The sequence below is a fragment of the Myodes glareolus genome, chromosome 19 (genome assembly GCF_982192425.1).
Source record: "Myodes glareolus chromosome 19, mMyoGla1.1, whole genome shotgun sequence".
Classification (NCBI taxonomy): Eukaryota; Metazoa; Chordata; class Mammalia; order Rodentia; family Cricetidae; genus Myodes; species Myodes glareolus.
The window spans coordinates 18,405,746-18,429,739 of NC_142044.1; the positions used below are offsets into that span (position 1 = coordinate 18,405,746).

Genomic DNA, 23,994 nt, shown 5'->3' on the forward strand with positions numbered 1-23,994 from the left:
CACAAAATGCCTATGATCCCAGTACTTGGGAGGCTGAGGTAGGAGAATCTCAAGTACCAAGTCGGCATAGGGCACATAGATAGACACACACGTGCACACACACACACACACACATACACACACACACACTCAAACACACATGCAAACTAATGACTCAAATACACATGCAAACAAGCGAGATTCTAGCTGCAGAAAAAAAAATCCAAAGCACTCAATCCACAGAAAAACAGCGTTCACTTTGATCTTAGTTCTGGAGGTTGCATGTTCAAAGCTGTCTCCAGGATCACGCCACTCCCCCTGCGTACCTAACACAGCACAGGAGGGACAACGCATTTCAGCTGTGGTGTGTACCTCCGTCTGTGAACAATCTCTCCATATCCCTGAGAAGATGACTTCCCAAGACTCTGCCGGCCTATCCAGCCCTTTCATCGCACTTCGTGGTCCATGTTACTGTCAAGGAATACAGCCTATAAGAGAATCCAGGTCTTGCCTGTAAAACTTGAACCTTAGTGGCAATGAACTATGAATAATATGAGGGGCAACTGTGGGGACTTAAGAGCAATAATACTTCGCATTTCAAGAACAAACAGTAAAATAAAAAAACCCCAGCCCACTGAGACAGTGAAGATTTATTCACTTTCCGACATTCTGCAATGACTGGAGCGGCAGGTTGTGCCCAGGATTCAGCTCTCAAGCACCCTTGACTGGAAGACTAGGCAGCAGAGAGAGATCTAATACAGTGAGCTAAAGATGGATTTTTTTTTAAGTTGAAAAATGTTGAGGGCAAATGAACCAGAAGAAAAGAATGGGAAATTTCAGACAAGGAGTAGACAAGGTACTATCACCGGCTTGCAGAAAACCTCGGATGTGGTAGCTGGTCTCCAGAAAGGCCTGTACTTTCCCAGACAATTGACACAGATCATCTCGCTTGATATTCATAAAGCTTTTATGATATTATCATTGTCAACAAGTGTGAAAACAACGTCAAATATACCTGACAATGTTCCTAAGGTCAGGTCCCTCTTTAGTGGGAAAGTCATCTTTTCTCTCAGATCCCCAATGACGATTAGAAGAAAACTAGCCAGCTCTCATAAAATGGGACTCTCAGCTACATGGAGAAGGACCTGAGTCCCCGCAAAGCAGAAGAACTGATAGGTGGGTGGTGAATATAACAGAAGCCACAGAGAAACCTCTGATCTAGGCTGGCCTTGTTGTGACCCCAAACCAACCATGAGACAGTGACAAGGACCTTGGCATGTCATTTCAAAATTCCTGTGCCATCAGAAAATAGTTCTTGCCATTGTTAGGCAATTTCCCTAAACTCAAGAAAACCAAAGTTTGACAAAGTCATAGTACACTGGTTCAATGCAGACATAGAAAGTGCCCTTCACAAGGTTAGCTAGGGCTTATGAAACCTTGCTTGGTACCAGGAGTCCTTAGTATTAGGAATGCAAAGATAAAAAGCAAGCAAGCAAACAAACCAAAAAACCCACATGTTTTAATTGGGAGATGAAATGTATTGCCTCTTTGGGGCAATGCAACAAAACATCAGTAACGGATTGGTCTGTGCACACAAGAAATTTACTGTTCAGAAGAGGCTGAAGGTCCAGGATTCATATCCTAGTAGACAGCATCTGGGAAGCCCAGGTCCTGTAAAAGAGTGTCTTCTTCCAATGGCTGCACATGACAGGAAGAGTAAGTCTGTTATAGAACATTCCTTTATACTGTGTGAAGACATGTTGCTGTGACTGATTTAATAGAGAACTGAATGGCCAATAGCTAGGCAGGAAGAGGTTAGGTGGGATCTCTAGGGACAGAGAAATCTTGGCAAAGAAGAAAGGAGGGTCACCAGCTAGACTCAGAGGAAGCAAAACACACAGGAGGAGAGGCAAAAGCCACAAGTTATGTGTCAATATGCAGATGAACGGAAATGGGCTAATTTAAGTCATAAGAGCTAGTGGTACAAACCTAAGCTATATAGGCTGAGCATTCATAATTAATGATAAGTCTCTGGGAGCTGGAGAGATGGCTCAGAGGTTAAGAGCACTGACTGATCGTCCAGAGGTCCTGAGCTCAATTCCCAGCAACCACATGGTGGCTCACAACCATCTGTAATGAGATCTGGTGCCCTCTTCTGGTGTACAGGCATACATGCAAGCAGAACACTTTATATATAACAAATAAATAAATCTTTTTTTAAAAAAATAATGCTTCTATGGCATGATTTGTGAGCTGGCAGTCCAAAGAAAAATCTGTCACCATAAGTCTACCTGGGAACTTCTCTAGGGGAGAAGCAGTAGTTTCCTGGTTCCTGAACCACAAGTTTAAAATATGTTCTTAAAATCAACATGGCAGTGAATGACTAGCTGCCACAGACTGAATTCAATTTGAATGTATCTGAGCCAGGTATGGTGGCACACATCTTTAATCACAGCACTTGGAAGGCAGAGGCAGGTGGATCTCTATGATTCAAAAGCAGATTGGTCTCCGTAGGTCATTCCAAGCCAGCAAGGGGTACAAACAATAATGATGACAGTAAACTTAAATGTATCTTGACAGGGTAAAATTAAGACATTAAAAATGAGACAGAGACAGGGATTAATCCATCTGGAAGAACCTTCTTGAAATACACATTATTGCTTTTACAGCCACACAAAGAGAGGCCAACATGAACAACTTTGGTAAAAAGGCAACTAGGAGTTCTGTGAAGAGCAAGGCCCACAAGTGCCCATGTTTGTCCATAGGTCTCCGTGACCCTGCCTGATCTAAACGACTCCTCGGCTCTGCTAACAGCATTTGGTTCTGCTAAACACAGAGCTGCCCAGGCTCCTCGGGTTATGTTAAGATCTCAATAGAAAACCAGAAGCCTGAGAGGGGCATGGTGGGATGGAATGAAGGGTGTCTCTACCGCACACTCCACTAAGTTCTCTTTCATGTGCTCATTCAACAAACTTTCACCGAGTGCCTAATTTATGTTACGCACTGAGGACGTAGCCTCTGCCGTGAGTTTCTCACATTTTGGCAAGAGAAGAAATACAGTCTCGGGTAGCTGGCAGTTGATAAGGAAGCTAGAGCAGAAGAGTAGCAACCGTCTATAAGACAGTGATAAAGATCTTTCCCCCAAAATGACATTTAATCAGAAACCTGGAAAAAAAAATAAAGGAGCATCCAAGTATTTCTTCAGAAGGACGGTAAGTGCGGAGGCCCTATGGTAGGAGTAGGCTGGTGTATTCCGGGAAGCCAGTGTGGCTGGGAGAGTACAGAGGGGAAACAGTAAGGGCCACTGTCATCATGGGCTCTGGTTCAGGCAGGACTTTGCAGGCTATACTGTGAGCTTCACGTTTCCCGTTGGGTATGATGGGAGACGGAGCTGGGAAATGGTGAGAGAAGTCCTCTTTTAGCAGAAAGCCTCAGTGACTGTTCAAGAATTCCTGCACAGGGGCTGGAGAGATGGCTCAGAGGTTAAGAGCACTGACTGCTTTTCCGGAGGTCCTGAGTTCCATTCCCAGCAACCACATGGTGGCTCACAACCATCTGTAATGAGATCTGGTGCCCTCTTCTGGCCTGCAGGCATACATGGCAGTTGAACACTGTGTACATAATAAATAAATCTTTAAATAAAAAAAAAATTCCTGCACAATGCCTCAATTGAGAGGACTCAAAGGCATCTGAGGTCCTTTCCAACCCTAGGTGCCTACTGCTTCTCTCTCTCCATAAAACCCTCTCAAGGAGCCCGCGTGCGTCGCTGCAATAACCAGAAGAGAGTCGTCAAAGCACACTAAACAGAGCTGTTTCTTTTTCTTGGTAAATAAGGGGAAAGCTCCTATACCTTCTGGTTCTTGCCATTCTATCTCCTGGAAGAAATCCAGACAGAGAATAGAATACAGATGGATCGATAGATCACCGGTAAGGTCTATTTACCTATGTCAGTGAAAGGGTGTGGTTTGATTAAAAAGGAGAAAGAAACATCCTTCAGGAATCTTTTGAAAGAGGTGAGATGGAGCACTATCCTTCTGAACTGATCTAGAAAACAAGCATAACACAAACTGACCTTGGATTGCCTGTCCTAGCCTTATAGAGTTTTCGCTATGCCTTGCAAACAGTAAGCCAGTATATTTATTAAATCCAGTAACTTCGGGTTGCCAAGCAGAGTATTATGCAAGAGGGTGCAGAAGGTCTGGACCTTACTCTGTCCAGCTAAGCTTCTGCTGCTCTTGGGAGAAATGTTATACAACTTGCTAATTACCAAACTCCTGGGCTGTCAGCCTTGGTCAGGATCAGAACTTGGATGCTTACCGGACATGTGGCCTGGAGTGAGTTGGGAAACCTCACTAAACCTCCAGTTCCTCCTGTGAAAATGGTAACAGCCACAGCGCCTTCTTTATACTTCTGGTGGAGAGATTGAATCAAATGATCTGTGTCGTGTCAATTGTTTATAACAATGGCGACTCTCAGTGAAGCCCCTAGAATGGATCAGACATTGAACAGGGATGATCTCACTAACACATTCAATGACCCTGCATATTATAGATCCCATTATATATTCAACTTATAGTTGAACCAGAAGTCCATTATAGATCCATTATATATTCAGTTTATTTTCAAAGGCATAGAGAAGCTTAAGCCGGTTGCCCAAGCTCACACACTAGCAAGGGACAAAGCCAGCATTAAGACTCAGGTCTCCTTAAGCCGAGTCCAGCTTCAGAGAAGTTTCTGCTACAGTATATTATGTTGCAGAACGTTAGTTATATTGCTTTTAACCAAACTCTCCCAGCTTTTCATTAGGGGGAACATGAGAAATTGTTTGAGAGGACTCAAAGACAGTTCGGAAACAGAATTGATACCAACCAGGGCAAGTCCTTATTTAGCCACCATAGCAGTTTGGGGGCATTCTCTTGGCACGCTGTTTTTTGTGTTCCCTGACTAATACAGCCCGTTTGGGGTGCCTCCTAAGACGCAGACTTGGGGAAATCTGTGTCTCAGACTATGATCTCAAGTGACAGGACATTCTCTCCTATACTTAGTTCCCTCTCTTTTTCCGCGGGTATTTCTTCCTGAAAACTGGAAGGAAAAAAAAAAAAACCTCTGGAACATGAATTTTTGCCATCAGTCTGATATGATCCTACTATTGATGATGTCCCTGTGGTCTGACTCAGCTACGGTACAGTTGAAGATGCCAGCGCTAAGACGCTGAAACCAGCCACTCGGTGTGGCTCTATCTCAGACATACCTCATAACTTAACCTTAATGACAACACTATGCTCAACGTGACCCTAGGACATGAGTGTTCCTGGATCTGTTCTAGGCTCAAGTGACATCAACAAGTCACAAAAGACCCCCAAATACCTGCTCACAGGGCTTACTCTCTTGCTGACTGCGAAAGAATGCTGTATAAGTGAGCACAGCAACGCGTGGCCAGAGTGATGGCATTGAGGGTGATGACAGCCTGGACTCGAGCGAGAGCTGCCCCGGCGAGCCAGTCAGACTGATTATAAAATCCAGTTTGAGTAATTTGGCTGCAGACAGCCAGCCAGCTACAGAACAGAACTTTGCAGGGCTGTGTTAAAAACAGTAAGAAACACAGCAAGGGGGCAATAATATCACCACATAGTAAGTCATCTATTTATATGCATTGTTATGTACATTTTATTAACGAGAATATGATCAGAAAGATGCTATCCTTTGGTGAATTAGATGGCGGTGGAGTAAGGATCAGATCCCAGCCTGAATGGACCAAAGTTCACAGCCCCTCCTCCTCATCATGCTTTCTCCACTGCAAGGAGATGTTGAAAAGCTCCTTCAAGACAAGGACTGCACCTCTGTCGCTTACAAAAAGTTCTACAATGTCTGGCACAGACAGAATGGAGCTTCCCAGGCCTCGTTCGCCAGAAAAAAATTCAAATAGACAAAAAGATTGCCACCAATTCTGCCTTTCAGCTCCTCTCATCTTCTGGCAGTGGGAAGAGGAGAAAACTGGCCACGGATACTGCTCTCAATACAATGGCAACTTGCTAACATCAGAAACCTCGACTCCCAACCAAACTTGGGACCTGGGCAAATGCACACACTTGTCAGTTTGTTAGACTTATATTGGTCTAAGAACAAAAGCAATTAATTTATTAGATTCATGTTTGTCTAAGAAGGCAAGCGATCAACAAGTGGTGTGTGCGTGCCCTGCATGTCAATTAATAGCTGTCCTGCTATGGAGTGAAGAGGACATTGTGATGAATTTGATGACCTTGGACACTCTTACATTATCCCTCCAGCCTAACAATGCTTTTCTCAACAAGGCTGGGCCCTGGTGCCCACAGCTGCGAAAAGGGCCTTGCACTGGGCATTTGCATGCACAGCATGGCATCAGGGTGGGTGAGTGTAACTCTCTGCTTCTTCCCATTGTTCAAGCTACTGCAAGGTTAAATAGAAACATTTGAGAGTGACCATACAAGTGTTTAAAGATGTAAGGAAAGGCAGGAAGTTCTCAAGGGTCAAATACACAAAGACCATGGTGTGGTGTACAGGTTAAAACCAGACGAAATCCCAGCATGGAGAAGTGAAGTTGACACAAAGCTCCACCCCTAGCCAAGAAGCTATTTGCAATCGATATCTACTGGGAAAGGGAACAATCAACGTTCTCCCATGAAATGTCATTGAGTTTACCAAGGCATGCCAGGGCAGACTCTATGCCCAGGAGTAGTTGGTCAACAAACCCCCTGTTTTATTGTGTGGTTTTTGCTTTGTTATTGTGGGTTGTGTTTTACAGGCTTTTGTTTTTTGTTTGTTTTGATTTTCTTTCTTCCTTTTTTCTTCTTTTTCTTAGTGTGTGTGTGTGTGTGTGTCTTGGCTGTCCTGGAAATTACTCTGTAGACTAGGCTGGCCTCAAACTCATAAAGATCCACTCTTCTTCCTGCACTGGAATTAAAGGCATGGGCCACCACACCTGGCTTTGTTTTGATTTTTCATTTGGGTTTTTTGTTTGCTTGGAAGCTGGGTGGTTAAAGAGGTGATGAGGATCTGAGAAGAGTTGGGGGAGAGGAAAGGCTATGATCAAATATATTGAATGAAAAAGGTTTTTTTAGATTTATTTATTTGTTATGTATACAGTATTCTGTTTGAATGCATGCCTGCCTGCCTGCCAGAAGAGCGTCAGATCCCACTACAAATGGTTGTGAGTCACCATGTGGTTGCTGGGAATTGAACACAGTACCTCTGGAAGAGTAGTCAACACTCTTAACCTCTGAGTCACCTCTCCAGCTCCCAATAAAAAAAAATTAAATACAAAAGGTTAATTAATAAAAAAAAAATCAGGTAAATCTTAGGTCCAGCTTAAATGCCTTTGCTTACTACTTGCCTGAGTCTTGAAGCCATGACTTACTTAACCTTTCTTTTTGACAAGGCCTCAGTTCTGAGCCAAGAGAAGCCTTCCTCAACCACCCTGTCCCTCTCATATCTTGTCTTTGATGTCTCCTGTCTCCCCATGTTCCTGTCTTACAACACTTACCTACGTCCTGACTTGATTGTGGTATCCCCAGTGGCCTGAAGAGAGTCAGGCTGTGTCTTCCCCAGGCCTTACCCAATGCTTGGGGCACAGAGACATACAGTAAACACTTGTTCTGTAAATTAATGAAGAAAGGATGCTGATGGAGAAGACTGAAAAATGAAAATGTAATCTGGAGAGTTGAGGCACCCAAGAAAAGGAACCAGGGATCCGTCCTTCCCCTGTGCCAGTTTAAATGAGAGCGTCTCCCATAGGCTCTGGCATTGAAATATTTGGTCCCCAGTTGGTGGCACTGTTTGGAGTTTAGGAGATGCAGCGTTACTGAAGGAAGTATGACCCTGGGGACTTCCGGGTTTGAGAGCTGTCTTCAGTTTTCTCTCTCTGCTTCCTGATATGGTTGAGGATGTGACGTCCTCAGCTTTCTGTTCTGGACACCATGTCTCCCACTTGTGGCCATGCCTCTCCACCATGACAGATTCATCCTTCTGCAACCATACACCAAAGTGAACTCTTTCTTCTCTAAGTCACTCTTGCTCCTGGTGTTTATCACACCAACAAAAACTAGCATTAGTCCTTGTGCCTCACTGCAGACTGCTCCCCCGTCACTCTAGCCAATTCACCCCTGCACTGATATAGTCCTTGTGCCTCACTGCAGACTGCTCCCCGTCTCTCTAGCCAATTCACCCCTGCACTGATATAGTCCTTGTGCCTCACTGCAGGCTGCTCCCCCATCTCTCTAGCCAATTCACCCCTGCACTAATATAGTCCTTGTGCCTCACTGAAGACTGCTCCCTGTTTCTCTAGTGCATTCACCCCTGCACTAATATAGTCCTTGTGCCTCACTGCAGACTGCTCCCCATCTCTCTAGCCTGTTCACCCCTGCACTAAGCCCACAGCTTTCAAGAATTTTCTAGATCCAAGAGGAATGCTGAGTCTAATCCCAGAAATTATGCTATCTTCTTATTCCTGTTCTGAGGAATCTGAACCATGCAAACATCCTGCTTCTGCTTCATTTCAGCAGCGCCTCCAGTCATCACGACTGGGACTTAAGTCACTTTCTATTAATTATCCTTGTGACAGTTCATACACAATGTCCCAAGGCTTCTGTACCCATCCTTCTTTGGGAACAACCATGTTTCCCAATCATCTCAGAAAACCAATGTGTTTTTTGTGATTTTGGCTTTACATGTCAATTTGCACAACCTGGAATCATCTGGGAAAAGAGTTGCAACTGAGGAGGAATTAACTAAATCACATTGGCCTGTGGGCAAGTCTGGGATTGGGGTGGGCGGGATCATGCTGCTTGTTAATTGACTTGGACCACTGTGAGCAGCACCATTCCTTAGGATGGGCCCTGAACCATATAAGAGTGAAGGAAGCTGGGGCTTAAGAGATAATTCGACGTTTAAGAGCACTGCTGTCGGAGCGGTTAGATCCCGGCCCCCACATGTAAGCCCCATGGTCGTTTACAACTCTCAGTAACTCCAGAACCAGGGGATTTGATCTTCTTTTCTGACCTCTGTGGGTGGGCACACACATGATACACATAAATACATGTAGAAGAAATATTCATGTAAAAGTATGTATATACATGCATACATATATATAATACACAAACACATATAAAACAAACTAAATCTTTTTTTAATAAAGAAAGCTAGCTGACTGTAAGCAAGCAGGAACATTCATTTCCCCCTGTGTTGGGACCAGAGGTCCCAAGCTCCCACCTCTGTGACTCTCTTATAACAATGGTCTGCAATCTGGAATTGTAACAACAAAAAAAATCTTCTTCCCCTAAGCTGCTTTATTTCATCACAGCCACAGAAATGAAGGTAGAATAGTGGAGCACACAACATATAACCACTACTATTCCCAGTGCAGAGGAGGGGGAGGAATATTAAGACAGGCCGATGGCTATGCCTGTTCTCATCACCAAGCTAAAGAATCAAGACAGTGGCTTATCTTGTGTTATGCAGGCGGGCTGCTCTCAGGCAACTCTGATGGTGGCATCTTTAGTCAATATGGAGGCTCTGGGCGTGAATATTGAGACTCTAAATATCAAAGATGACAGCAAGGAAAGGCCCAGGCCCAGCCGGCTGTGCGTGAAGGATGGCAATGCTTCACAGCAGGCCTTTCCTGGGGCACCTGTGGCCAGCCGCGAGACTAAAAGATGTGCTCAAACCCAAGTCATGTCTTGGAAAGAAGCGAGAGAGTCTCCTTGCTCATCCATTCCTCAACTGACGGCGCCAATGTGTTCTGTGAACTTCGTGGTTGAGTTACTCTAATGGGCAACTCTGGGAGGTGCTTTGGGTACAATCTGTTAACCCCAGTTCTGAGGAATCTGCTGCCCTCTCCTGACCACCGTGGGCACCAGGCACATCTATGATACATGTACATACATGCACGCAAAATATTCATGCACATAAAATAAAATTTTAAAATATAAAACGTTGAACCGATAATTAAAAATAACAGTGATTTGAAATAAATTAAGCACATGTCTTCTGTATTTTACGTCCAGTACTCATGAATTTCTTTTGAGATATGATCTCATTTAATCAAGCAAATAGGTACTATTATTATCATCTCTAATTTATGGGGGAAGGAAGCAGATACAGAAAAAGTGAAATGACAGAGCTATGATTTAAGCAGTGTGCTCTACAGCCGAGTGCTTAGCCGCTATTCGATTCCATCAGATTTATCTTTGCGATGGATGCAGGTTTAATCAGAAATCAAGAATTAGTTTCCTCATTGCTTCGTCCAAGAAGGACAAATTAAATACACACTCTACCTTAATGATATAGTCTGAGAAGACCCTTTGGAATTCAGTGTACTTCACTTGGGTTTTAAGGTTTACTGAGAATCTTTCCGAAGTTACCTAACCAATGAGATGTCCATTTTGTTCACTCTATACATCAGAATAACAACACCTTCAAGGAATGTAATAAAATATTTTTAAAGAAAAGCAATATTGTCACATAAAAAAGAAAGTACCTAAATGATTACATAGACAGGTAGACAACTTTATTTAGATCCTCGAATCAGCAGCCTGGGAATTATTATGTGGGAGCTAACGAGAAATATAGACTCAACCCCGCAGCAGAATTTCTACATCAGAAACTCTGGTGCAGCTAATATGTTAGAGTCACCATTCTAGATGTTACTTTTACTAAATTTTAAATTTTTAGTGTTTTATTGTAAGGCAGCTTGCATGTTTGGGCACTACGTATTTGCCTGATGCCTGGAAGCCAGAAGAGGGCATGGGATCTCATAAAACTGGGCCGTGGCCAGTCATGTAAGTGCTGAGAATTGGACCTGGGTCCTCGGGATGAGCAGCCATTGCTCTTAACCATTGACTCATCTTCCCAGCCCCCTTATTTTCTCGTTTGTATTTTTGTTTGCTTGTTTGAGAAGGAGTCTCTCTCTGTTACTTGGACTGACTCATGACATTCTATGGCATCAGTCTTCCAAGAGATGGAATTACAGTTGTGGATGATACCTGATGTTACTTCAGTAAATGTCTTTATTGGCATGTTAATTATCCATAATAATATATTTCATAACAACATCCTCATACCTATACATAATGTATTTCAATCATATTCACACCCCATTATTCTCTCTTGTCTCTTGGATATTCCCTTAATCTCTTTCCTCCTCCCAACTAAACAGGGTGGGTCTCTTGTATCCAAAGCTGGCCTTGAACTCTTCATGTTGCTGAGAATTATCTTGAACTCCTTGTCATCATTTTTTTGTTTTGTTTTGTTTATTTGTTTTTTGGTTTTTCAAGACAGGGTTTCTATGTTGTATCATGAGGGGGCCTGCTTGTTGGGGTTTCTGTCCCACCCAGTGCCCCACAGCCAGCAAGGCCCAAAGAAAATCATACACTGGACTCCATAAGATTATAAACTGATTGGCCCATTAGCTCAGTCTTCTTACTAACTAATTTTTACATCTTATGGTAACCCATAATTCTTGTCTGTGTTAGCCATGTGGCTCAGTACCTTTGACAGTGGTCAGCTCACATGTTGCTTCTTTGGTGGTCTGGGCAGGAATGTTGGAGGGAGCTTCCTGCTTCCCAGAATTCTCCTGTTCTCATTGCATTACCTCTACTTCCTGTCTGGTTTTCCTGCCTATACTTCCTGCCTGGCCAATCAGCATTTATTTAAAATATGATTGATAGGATACATACAATTCTCCCACACCACTATGTAGCTTTGGAGCCTGTCCTGAAACTAGCTCTTCTAGACCAGGCTGGCCTCAAACTCACAGAGATTCGCCTACTTCTGCCTCCTGAATGCTGGGATAAAAGGCATGCGCCACCACCGCCCAGCTCCTGGTCATTCTTATATCCACTTCTAAAGTGTGAGGATTCTAAACCCTTTTATGTGGTGCTGGGGATTGAACCTAGGATACCATGCATGCTGGCCGACCACTCTACACTGTCCATCTCTAGTCCCTTGACTTTATGAGAGAGCTTCTTCTTTTTCTTGTTTTCTGTCCTTGATATGTGTAATAAACTTTGATTCAGTGCTTAAAAAAAAGCCAATAAGTAAAACTAGATTTGTATATGTATTATACACATAATACATTTATATGTATGTATTATGTGTGTGCACTCACACATGCATAATATATATTATATTTTATGTATTATGTGTAATGTATATTAGTGGCAATTTAGAAAGTAAATGGAGATCATAAGAAAGCACAGGATCCCCTGGAACTCACATCTGGCATCACAAGAGGATGTGGATCACTTTGTGGGTTCTGAAAATGGAACCCTGAATGACTTCAAGAACAGCAAGTATTCCTCACTATTAGCTCATCTCTCCAGCCCTGCCAAGCCTTGGCTTGGAAGGCCATATGTGATAACTGATATAAAGGCTTTGCATGACTCCTAGAAGACAAGTCATCAAAAGTAGCTAGCTCGAGTGTAGTTCTCGTGCTTCCGAACTGGGTTTTATAAAAAGCAAATTAAAGCTCTGACCAATACCAAAGACATTCAATCTTGTCAGTAGCCTCTGAAGTGTTACTAAAATAAATGCATAACTTTCATATAGACTTATGAAATATTGACGTATTAAAGCATGTCTGTCCTCCCTAGTTCCTTTCAGATACAGTTTCTAGATACATGTTTTTAGTATTTTTTTATACTTTTTATTGATTTTCATTGAGCTCTACATTTTCCTCTGCTCCCCTCCCTGCCCTTCCCTTCCCCTTCAACCCGCTCCCAAGGTCCCTATGCTCCCAATTTACTCAGGAGATCTTGTCTTTTTCTACTTCCTATGTAAATTAGATCCATGTATGTTTCTCTTAGAGTCCTCATTGTTGTCTAGGTTCTCTGGGATTGTGATTTGTAGGCTGGTTTTCTTTGCTTTGCGTTTAAAAACCACTTATGCGTGAGTACATGTGATAATTGTCTTTCTGGGTCTGGGTTACCTCACTCAAAATGATGTTTTCTAGCTCCATCCATTTGCCTGCAAATTTCAAGATGCCATTATTTGTTTTTAATACTTTTAATACTAGAAAAATATCACATAAAAGTAGTCATTATTTATATTGAAATTAACTGGAGCATTTTGAGATTTTGTTTTTATATGTTTTGTTTTCACTAAATCTGGTATCCTAACTCTAGATCACTATGGCACACCACTTTGAAAACTCTGGTTTTTATCCCTCAATGGAGATAATCAACAGGAGCAACATTTTGCTCTCGCCGGAGGGAAAGGAATTGCATTCTAAGGGACTTAACCCCAAGGTTCAGAACTAATAACTCCCCTGGGTAGAAGCCACTGAAACACTGTGAGACAACCCAGCGTTTCACACTCATGGGTGCCAAGAACAAGCTTAGGTCGCCCAAGGAAAAAGGGCAATAATCTTGCATTTGTTCCTGCTGATTAAAGTCAGGCAGCTTCCAGGAAAATGTTAGGCACCTCGTGTCACTGTGTTGAATTAATATGCAAACAGTATTAATGATGGAAAAACTCGATTATATCCAATATAGCCCAAAGTTATACCGTTGGCTTTGTCAGTACTCAAACTGTATACTGAGAGAGCCCTATTCTGTCAGGCAGCAAAGCCTTTGAGTGGAGAAGAAAGAAGTCTCCTTGCAAACACTGTCAAGTTCCAAAGCAACTGTGGAGATAAAGCATCTTTACGGTTGCCAGCCACAAAACCCTGCCATCACACGGTCCCATTGGCAACAGCGGGCTCTCTGGGGACCGAGCACAAACATTGTTGAGTATTACCAACACACTCAGACGAAACACACTCAGGGTGAAATGATATCAGAAAGCGTCCATAGGTGCCATAGCAAACTACCACAAAAAGAGATCGCACCCAGAGTGCCTGACTCTAACAGGGCATCTCTATCACTCCCCCAAGGCTCGGATAACATCTGGAAGGGGGGGGGGGGAGTGCAGGAGCCAGAGATTGGGGAAGAGGGCTGTAAAAAGGTGTCTGGTAGACATGACACAGACGACACAGTCTTGAACTCACGGCAGCTGTGCTAACCTGCACAGACCGTGCCCATGGTACATGGTACATGGGGGATGGTCTCCAGATGGCCACCTCTCACAGAGGGACAAGGAGCCATTAATAGGTGCTGGGGTAGCGTGTCATTTTTTTCCTCGGTGGTACAGCCACTGCTAAGTTGTCCTTGCTCCAGTAAGTAAGTCCCAGTTCGTGCTCGTGCAAGCAAAAACAGTTGACCTCTGTGCATCGAGAAAAGTGGGGAGGAGTTGAAGGTAGGAGGGTATTTGTTAGGAAGAAGAAGAGTTTGAGTAGGCCAGAAGGAGGAATGGAAAAGGCTAGTGGGGATGAAAATGACCTTAAAAAAAGCATACCTAATTAATTAATTAGTTAATTAATTAATAGAAAGTGGCTGAACCAATACATTTGTGTTGACACACACCCTGAAAACTAGCAGTGTAAGAGCCAAGTGTCAATCAGAAGGCTGGTTTCTTTTGAGGTCACCCCCAGCTTACCAAGCCTCCCTTCCCAGGGGCCTCTTCAGTTCGTCTTCCTCCATGTGTTTCTCCTGTCATCTTTGTCCAAGGACATCCATCACATTGGGTTAGGACACAAGATCACTGCCTACTTGAGCCACTGTCTAAAAACCTTATCTCCAAATAAAGTCACACCATGACATCTAAGGGTCTATGACCCGACACATAAACTTGGAGAATGGGATACAATTCAATCCGTAATGATGCCTTTCATTAAATCGGATGAAGTGACCACACAGATCCCCAGTACTTTCCAAACAAGTCCTGTTTCTCCTCTGATGAAAGCCTTCTCCTCCACGATAGAAATGTTCTTGCCTATTGAATGTCCAAAATGATTGATTATTTACTTTAGAATAAGGATCCAAGTCCATGGCCTTCCACCTTTTCCAAACACCAAAACACTGGCCAGTGTCCATCTTTCCAGAGAATTACCTTCATTCTGCTGCATCTCTCTGTCTTCACTTCCTCTTATATTCAGCTCATAAGCAGTAATTCACCTCACATTATCCGGTCACTAAAGTGCTTAGACTTCAAATTCAATTATTTGCTCATACGATTTATTAGTTGTCAATCCCTTCCTTCCAAAGCTCACAGGTTGTTGACGTATTTCCAGATTAGATGCCTTCATTAAGCCATGGGTATAAAAACATAGGTGCGGAAACTCTTATAGGTAACAAATATATAACAAAATAAATAAGCTAAAAAAACGTCCAAAATAAAAATGAGAAAAAGAAGTTAGAGGGGCTTTTTTTAAAACCTCGTGTTCCCTTAACGACTCAGCACGCCCTCTTCTGTCGTTAGCTCTGTCGTCTTAGGGACCGTCGGTGTTTCATGCAGAACGGCTGCAGAGGAGCATGTTTTCATGCAGAACGGCTGCAGAGGAGCATGTTTTCATGCAGAACGGCTGCAGAGGAGCATGTTTTCATGCAGAACGGCTGCAGAGGAGCATGTTTTCATGCAGAACGGCTGCAGAGGAGCATGTTTTCATGCAGAACGGCTGCAGAGGAGCCTGTTTTCGGGAGCTGATCATAGCATGACATGCTGCATCGAGAACAAACACACAAAATCTGCACATCGTCTAATGCCCAGTTGTGGAAATTCACTAAGGAAGTCATGAGCTAACTACAGAATGAAGGGCAATCTCACTCATCAAAGATCACATTTATGAAGAACTCATAATGGCCCAGGTTTCTTCTTAAGGGCCAAACAGGTTCCAGCCTATGAGCCTGGCTCCAAATTTGAAATAGAAGGTGCACAAGACAGAAAAAAGGGGCTCTTCACCCATGCGTCCTGAAGCTTATCTCTGGGTAATATGGCTTTAGACTGTTTTCTTGGCTTCGTCTTTATATTTTTTTTCACTCAGCTCTTTCTAGACAAGGCATGTATTGCCTATATAATAAAATATGACTATTTTTAGATGTACTTATTGTATTTTATGTGTATGTGGTTTTTTTTGCCTGTGTATATGTATGTGCACCACATGTGTGCCTGGTGTCTATGGAGGACAGAAAAGGGCACTGAATATGCCGGAACCTGAGTTACTCATGATCATAAGCTGCCATACGGCTGCTAGGAGCCCAACTCAGGTCCTCCACAAAGAACAACCAGTCCTCTTAAGTGCTGGGTCATCTCCCCAACCGAACATAACCATTTTTAATAAGCAAAACTTTCCCAATGAAAGGCTTGCCTTAGACAAATCACTATTCACCCCATTGGGTTGTAAAACTGATCACGGATTATAGTACTGGACTTCTAGAAGAGAATCATTAGAAAAGCAGCTTAAATACATATAAAAATAATTGTCAGCAATATAATGTGACTGACCGTGTTTCAGTAGGCTTAAGAAGGAAGAGGAAGAGGAGAAGGATGAGGAGATGAAGGAGGGGGAAGAGGGAAGTAGCAGGATTGGGGGAGGGTAAAGGGGAGGAAGAGGAGCAACAGCTTCTTGACAGAGCGCGTGGAGTGAATCAGGTTAGGGCTTGAGGAAGCAGTGTATTTTCGGTGAGGACATAGGATTCAGGAAGGAAGGCTATTTATTCCTGGTCTGGGAAGTGACATGGGTAAACACAGTGGCACAGTGTCGCTGAAATGCCAGTCTACTCTGGGAGTAACAAAGAGCGAACATGGAGTCACTCGTGGGCTTTCTAAAAATATATATCGGGAAATTAAGCATGCACATCGTGTCCAGGAGATGGATGATCACAGAACGTATGGTTGACATGAGGACTCTTTCGTACGTGCCAGCTGCCAGGATGAAACGGTCGGTCACGCTCTAGAACTGCAGCAGGAAACCAGGGCACACGGCAGGCGCCCAGCTCAGGCTGGATCACAACGGGCCGTGAGTGCCAAGCTCAGCTGTTTGAACTCCATACACAATTTTGGAATCTTGAGTAACAAGAGACGCGCCAGTTCCCTCCAGCCTGCCTAGCTTTACCCCTGATTCTCTCACTTTTTCTCGAATAGTTGAGCAGCAAAGAACTTGTTGCCTCGGAAAGCCTGTCAGAAAATTCTTTACCGAATGTTTTGAATTTAGCGTCCTGTATCCTCCACCACGTGACCTAGTCCTGTCATTTCAAAGGTAGGCAATGCTAATCGCCCTTCCGCAACAAAATGCAAGGCACAAAGACAGGTGTGGTGACCTTCTATATCTTCTTTCCGACACGTTAACTGGACCTCATCCATCCTTCTGACAGCATCTCTGCAGTCTGCGCTCACTCACTTTGTCTCCAATTGAGCTTTTGCAATGACCCCGCCTCTTTTTATCTTCCCAGCTACCATCTTGGTTGGGGCCAACATCTCTCCTTGATCCCATACTACTGTGCCTCCAATGTGCCCGCCCCTGCCATCATCATAATCATTGTCATCTCCTTCATCATCTTCATCTTATCTCCTCCAGCCTATTGTCCATTCTGTAGACTTCCCAAGACAAAAAGCAGATTATGGCGCAGCCTTCCTTACAACCTTCGCTGACTCCCATTTTCCTAACCATTGATTGCATCGTGCACTGCCCCCCAGCCCAGCATCCTCATCCTCTTCCTCCTTGAATCCTTTCTTTTTGTTTCTTGGCTGCTCCCTGGCTCTCAGCCTGTTGAGGGTACATTGGCTTGAAACCGGCTTTCCTCTGCCGCCTTCACCTTGCTTGTCCTTACTCGACTTTTCAGTCTTCATGTAGACAGACTTCTACAGTTTACCCTGTCCCATTAAGTCTGGATTAAATCTCCTTCTACTGTAGTCCCATGGGAACCTCAGTTTCCTCTGTCAAAGTATAACATCAAATTAAAGCCACTTGTTCCTTGCCCAGAAACTCCACGTGATCTGGTCTGCCTTTTACAACACGGCAGGTGTTCAAACAGTAATTGCTAATAACTTAATGCATAGCATTCAAATCGAGATGCAATGCTCTAAAGGTTGAAGGATGCAGAGAACAATAACTCTCATCTTCTATATTTGATACTCTGGCCTTCTTTTCATAAAACCTAACTTTAATTTTAGAAGCAACACCTTGCTATTGATTTCGTGGCCGATTAAATCCCTAAACATTAACGACACTAAGGCGCCACTTATCTCCCAAGCTGTTCTTGCCTGTTCCTTTCTCCATCTTATCACTCTGTACATATGCGCCCCTTCATCTTCCTCCCTCCTTAATCCTCCTCTTCTTCCCCTACTCCCTTCTTAGTTTTAAGTAGGGTACAGTCCACATGGTTTTCAAATGTTTCATTTTAGCCAAAATTCCAGCTATCCTTTTAAAAACTGGATAATGAAATGACCATTCAGAAAGAAAGTTATACAACTAGTGATTGCCAGAGTAGAGACGTGAGCCCAGGTCCTGTGACTCCAAATTCATGGTCATTAGCACACATTACACAGGATCCTCTCTAAACAGAAAACATGCATAATTTGATTATGCTGGCTCCTAACCACCACCTCCTCCCTTCTCCCAAATATCCACTGAATTAATTAGCCCTTTGATTAAATATATTTTAGTCAGAAGTCCTTAACAACTCAAGGGTATTGAAGGACAGACTTGGATGAACCGCCTAAAAGTTTATGCAAAATGCTGTGTGTAGTCTTTTGTGCATTTTTTTCTAAGAAGACTAATATGCATCCAAACCTCAAAAGAACTGTGGCCCCAGAGAGCTTAAGGACTGCTTAAAGTCTAAATAACTCCCTATAGAATGCAATCACCGCTCACCTCTCAGAGTTTCCAAATGCATAGTTCTCTCTTTGGAAAATCAGAACCACATTTCCCGTCTTGCAGCCTCCCAAAGTCTCCACCATTCTCTAGAGCGCTCTTGGAGTTCTTCCTCCCTGGCCATTCTGAGCCCCAAGGACCATCTCTTTCAATGTCCTTGTCTCCGGCTGGATTACAGCCCAAGGAGGAGAATGTCTTTGCTTTCAAGGCCAACAGAGGCAAAACTATCGAAGTCTTTCACGCCTAGAGATGGATAGGATAGAATCTGGGTAGGAAAAGCCTCCCAATTCAGATGTGGATCACACAGTAGAGACCTCGGATACCCAGAAATTCTAAACCCTTCTTGTAAAAATAATGGGCTGTGAATCTTTATTCTTTACCCTATGGTATCTCAGAAAAGCTTCACATAAGCTGTTGTATCTCTGTCATCTAATCCAGTGCCTGACCAGAATACCATTCCTAAGCACCACATAAGAATTCACAAATTAGTTGGACTGGGACTGAACGAGCACATGATCCAACCAGATTCTCTGAATGTGGCCTGATTCTCTGAATGTGGCTGGCCCGGAGTCTTTCTGAAAAGCCATTGACAATGACACTGGGACTTGTTTCCTCTGCATATACTGGATTTTGGGGATCCAGTCTGTTTGGATACTCACCTTCCTGGACCTGGAGGGAGGGGGGAGGAACTTGAACTTCCCACAGGGCAGGAAACCCTCACTGCTCTTAGGGATGGAGAGGGAGGAGGAGAGGGAGTGGAGGGAGTGGGAGGGTGCTGGGAGGAGGGGCAGAAATGGAAACTTTTATAATTTAATAAACTTTAAAAAAAAAAGAATTCACAAATTATCTGCTGGCAAGATGGATCCATGAATAACGACAGTACTTACTATGCAAGCCTGATGTTGTGAGTTCAAGCCCCAGGACCCATGTGAAAGTGGAAGAAGAGAACTGGTTCCGCCAAGTTGTTCTCCTATATACACAGACAGACAGACAGACAGACACTATGGCATATGTGACACACACACACACACACACACACACTTCTTTTACTTTTTTCTTTTCTACAAGGAATTCACAAGAATTCTGGGGCTAGTGAATACAGTTCAGCTGACAAAGTCCTTGTCTAGCAAGCATGAAGCCCTGGGTTCCATCTCCAGTATTACAGACAACTAAGTGGGGTGACACACATAAGTGACCCCAGAAGTCAGGACATAGAGACTGGAGGATCAGAAATCCATCGTCTTTACTGCAAGTTTGAAGCCAGTCTGGGATGCATGAGACCCAGAGAGGGGTAATGGGAGAGGAGAAGAGAGGAGAGATGGAGAGGGAAAGGGAGGGGAGGGGAGGGGAGGGAAGGGGAGGGGAGGAAAAGGGGGAAGAAGAGAGGATAGCGGAGGGGAAGGGAGGGAAGAAGAAGAAAAGGAGAGGAGAGGGAGGGGAGGGGGAAGGGGAGGAAAAGAAAGGAGATGAGAGGAAAGGAGAGGGGGAGGAAGAAAGAAGAGAGGAGGAGAGGGGAGGGGAGGGGTAAAGGAAGGACATGAAGGAAAGAAAAATCAATCACAAGAATTCATGAAGCATCCCAACTGAGACACTGGGCACCAGGCTATAAAGATCCTAGGACAAAAGTAATACTGGGACAGAAGCAGATGTTCTGTATCCTGTAGGTGCTTATTGCCTACCGAGGGGCAGATGGCTAGAACTCGGCAATAAAGAGTGGTAAGGGTTCATAATGGGAGAAGAGGAAGTGTCGGGAGAACATTGCTTAACCCTGTTCTGGAAGAGGAACAGTTAGATGGTCTGGGAAGTTTCCAAGAAAAGGTGGCTATCAGATGAATCATATTTTTTTAAAAAATGAACTAGATATTGACCTGGGAGGGGATAGTGTAATAAGCCCATTTTGTGTACAGTGTGTGCAAAATGTGCAAAACAGCTTGTGAAATATGGATAGGGTGTGAGCGATAAGGTAAGAGAGCAGAGAGGAAGGTGGAAAGGCAGGTTGTGGAGAACCGGTACATACCAACATCGTTCTTAGAAGGCAAATATAACATTTACTGCAGACATCTCAAAAAGCATGCCTATGGCCATATTGCATGTTAGGAACACTTTCTGACACAGTATGGAGATAAGGCGGTATGCTTAAGTTGATTGAGTTTAGGATCATCTAAAAGACACAGCTATGGATGTCTTTGAGCGTGTCTTCAGAGAGGAAGAAAAACCCACCTACCCACCCTGAATATGAGTGACACTATCCCATGGGCTGTGGTCCCAGATGGAAGAGGGGGGAAGAAAAATGTAGCTTTGTGCTAGTATTTAACTTTAGCATGACCCCCACCCCCACCGGGCTTCCTAACTATAATATGCAATGTGACCACGCACCCATCACCAGCCTTCCCATTATAATGGACATTATCCCCTCAACAGTGAGCCGAAATAAATCCTCCATCCTTAAATTGCCAGGTATTTTGTGTCAACAACGAGGAAAGAAACCAGTGCAGGGAAAAACACAGATTGGGCCACACTGGTCCCAAATAAGACTAATGTAACACCGTGACCAGAATGCTTGAGCTAAAACAACAGAAGGAGAGATGACGGTGCATAGATGAACAAAGAGGTGCATGTAGGATCTTCATCCAACTGGAAGAAAGGAAGAGAAGGCAGGGAAGACAGCGAGTCCCCTAAGGTGATTCTTCTGCGTGGAGCACTTAGGGGGACGTCATTAGCATAAGCTGGGAGAAAGAACCGAGAAGATGGATTCAGTTTTCAACGTGTTGATTTCAAGATGCTTTGTGGAACATCTAACTGAAGATGTCTTAGGAGGAAGGCCTTGCTACTGCCGTAATCTGTGTCTGCAGTGGTTGATGCTGTTGCAATGGGCGAGATGATGTAGCCTACAGGATGGCACGGGAAGACAGTCAAGAAGAGACCACAGGAGCACACACTAACGAGTCTAACGTGAGACCGGCCCTTTAAGGCACCAAGTAGTGACTTTCAAAAGGGCAGAAGAGAACAGGGACGGTTGGGTATTACGGAATCTAAGAGTCCAAACATAAGAGAGCGAATGGCCAGCTACTCAAAATAATTGTCCCAAGAGCCTGGAGAAGGGACTTTAAAATTCTCTACAGTGTTTGGTGCAAATAGGCCTTTGGTGACCTCAACAAAAGGTGGTCTTCAGAGTGGAGGACCAGAGTCCCTGACTAGGTATGAAGGGACAGGTAAGAATTAAGGACAGTGAGGGTTTGTCGCCCACTCTTTCAAGAAGAAAACTAGGTAGCGCTGGAGGTGGCCTCTGGAAAGGACCATAAATTCAGAAAATACCTAAAGAAATGCAGAAAACCTCCTAGACCGGTGGACTTGGGCGTGTACTAAATATGTCAACAAACCCCAGAAGAGAGAGGGCTCTTTCTGAGTCCCGCTGAGCGTTTTGTTTTCATCCCCTTTGTCATTGAGAAAAGGCTCCCTCCTTAACCAGGTAAGATGAAATCAGAGCGAAAACAGTTATCTCTAAACCCTCTAACCACCGCTCCTTGCGGCCCACCTGCTCTGCCCTTGGGTACTTCCAAGTCCAGACCAAAAGCACCCGTAATCAGTTGAGAACCGGGCCCCCTATTCTTAACCCAAAGCTGTCAGATCCATCCGAAGGGCTTGTTCAAATAAAAAAGTACAAAAGGGCAGTCTGGATGCTGGGATCTGGCTTCAGGGAAGGGGCTTTCCCACTCGGATGATGGTCTGTCTCCTTGCGGCAATTGTAGGAAGGCGCACAGAGAACGCTACTGAAATAGACGGCTTTAATGTTCCCCAACCTTGCCAAGCGCTTGTCCAACAAGTCATAAACAAGAAGGCCAGGAGGCTGGCTGTCTCAGAAGGGCAGAGCTCACAGCCCCCTGCGGCTGGCTCCGGCCAAAGGGGCTCGCTTCCTTGCCACAGGCGCGAGCCCTGGTGAGCTGAGACTCGTCCCTAGCCCCTCTTTGCAACTTCCACTGGCTTGTTTTCCAGAAACGAGATACGCATATGCAAAGCCAAACAGACTCTGGCAACGACAACTCAAAATTAGCTCCGCGTTTGTGAGCCTGGAACTCGGTCCAGCTGAGGGCACGGGAAGGCAGCCCAACCCGGGACATTTTTCCGGCTGCTGCGGAGGCCCCTTTGCAAGGTTTGCCCTGGCTGCACGGTGCAGCCACCGTGCTGCCGCGGTGACCCGGGAGCCCCAGTCACGGAGCACGCGCAGACAGGGGCGCCTACCCTACCCGATCGGTGGCGTGACGGCTCATGCTGCGGCGTCCGGGTGCCTCGCTCCAGCCAGGGCTCTGCGGACACGGTCTCGGCTGCGGTCCGGGGACCTGGGAGCTGAGCCCGGGACCGCGGCTCCTGACTGTGCTTGTTTGCGCTGGGCCGTTTGCTTTTGGGATGTCTCCAAGGCAGATGGAGTCAGGGGGCCGCTATCCCGGGGGACAGTGATTCCATTGGAAGCTGGCCTTTGACAGGACACACACATGACCTTTGACTAAAATGGCTTTAGGGAAGGAAAAGTGTCCGGACGTTGAAGACCCAGCGTCCAACACCGCCATTCACTCTTCCACCCCCAACGGCGCCGGGTTAATTTTTCATCTTTCAAGCATAGTCTGTGAAGTTTGGTGTGCATTTCCCCTTCTTTCTCTAGGATTCGTTCCTGTTTCCTGAAGATCTTGCGGCAGGACTTTCCTGCTGGGATGTTGGTGGGTCCCTAAACCAGCCTTTCCGGCTGAACCCAGCGGGGTACGCATTCTAGAAAGTTCCTGCAGGCAGGCTGGGGAGTAGGAGCCCCATATTTCTACCCCTTCAACATTTCATAATTTTAAAGGGATTTTTCACAACCGTGCTGTCACTTGGCCTCCCGGAGTGTATGGGCGCCTGACTCTTGCTGCTCTTTTACAAACAAAGAAACAGAAGTAAGAAATGCACGCACAGTCTCCTAACCGGAGGGGTGAAATCTTGGCCTCTGTTCTGAATGACTCACCTTAGCTTAATGATAAAACTAATATAAAGCACCTGTGTAATTGCTTCAATTTGGTAATTATAAAGTATCAGAATTCGTTTTAATAGAATGGCAGTTGCATCACGGAAAGCCACAGATATCTTGAATTTATTGACTACATTTAAAAACTTTATGGACATTTTGCCCTTTACCAGAGACTGAAAAGATGCTCTGAGAACAAGATCTGGCTTCAGAGGTATAAGCCAGGAGGAGTTCTTGGGGGTAAAACCAATTTCCATCATCAACACTATCAAAACTCAAAACCATTTTCTTTCTTTTTCTAGAT

General features: G+C 44.5%; 1 protein-coding gene across 1 annotated transcript in view; it reads right to left on the reverse strand.

Annotated features, from left to right (window-relative positions):
• The window catches only part of Enpp2 (ectonucleotide pyrophosphatase/phosphodiesterase 2), a 115,091-nt gene extending 92,012 nt beyond the window's left edge, over nucleotides 1–23,079 (reverse strand). The window contains exon 1 of the mRNA XM_085678971.2: nucleotides 22,942–23,079. Coding sequence (XP_085535097.2) covers nucleotides 22,942–22,965 — 24 coding nt within the window. The 5' untranslated portion in view covers nucleotides 22,966–23,079. The remainder of the gene's footprint in view (nucleotides 1–22,941) is intronic.
• Between the last annotated feature and the right edge of the window lie 915 nt (nucleotides 23,080–23,994).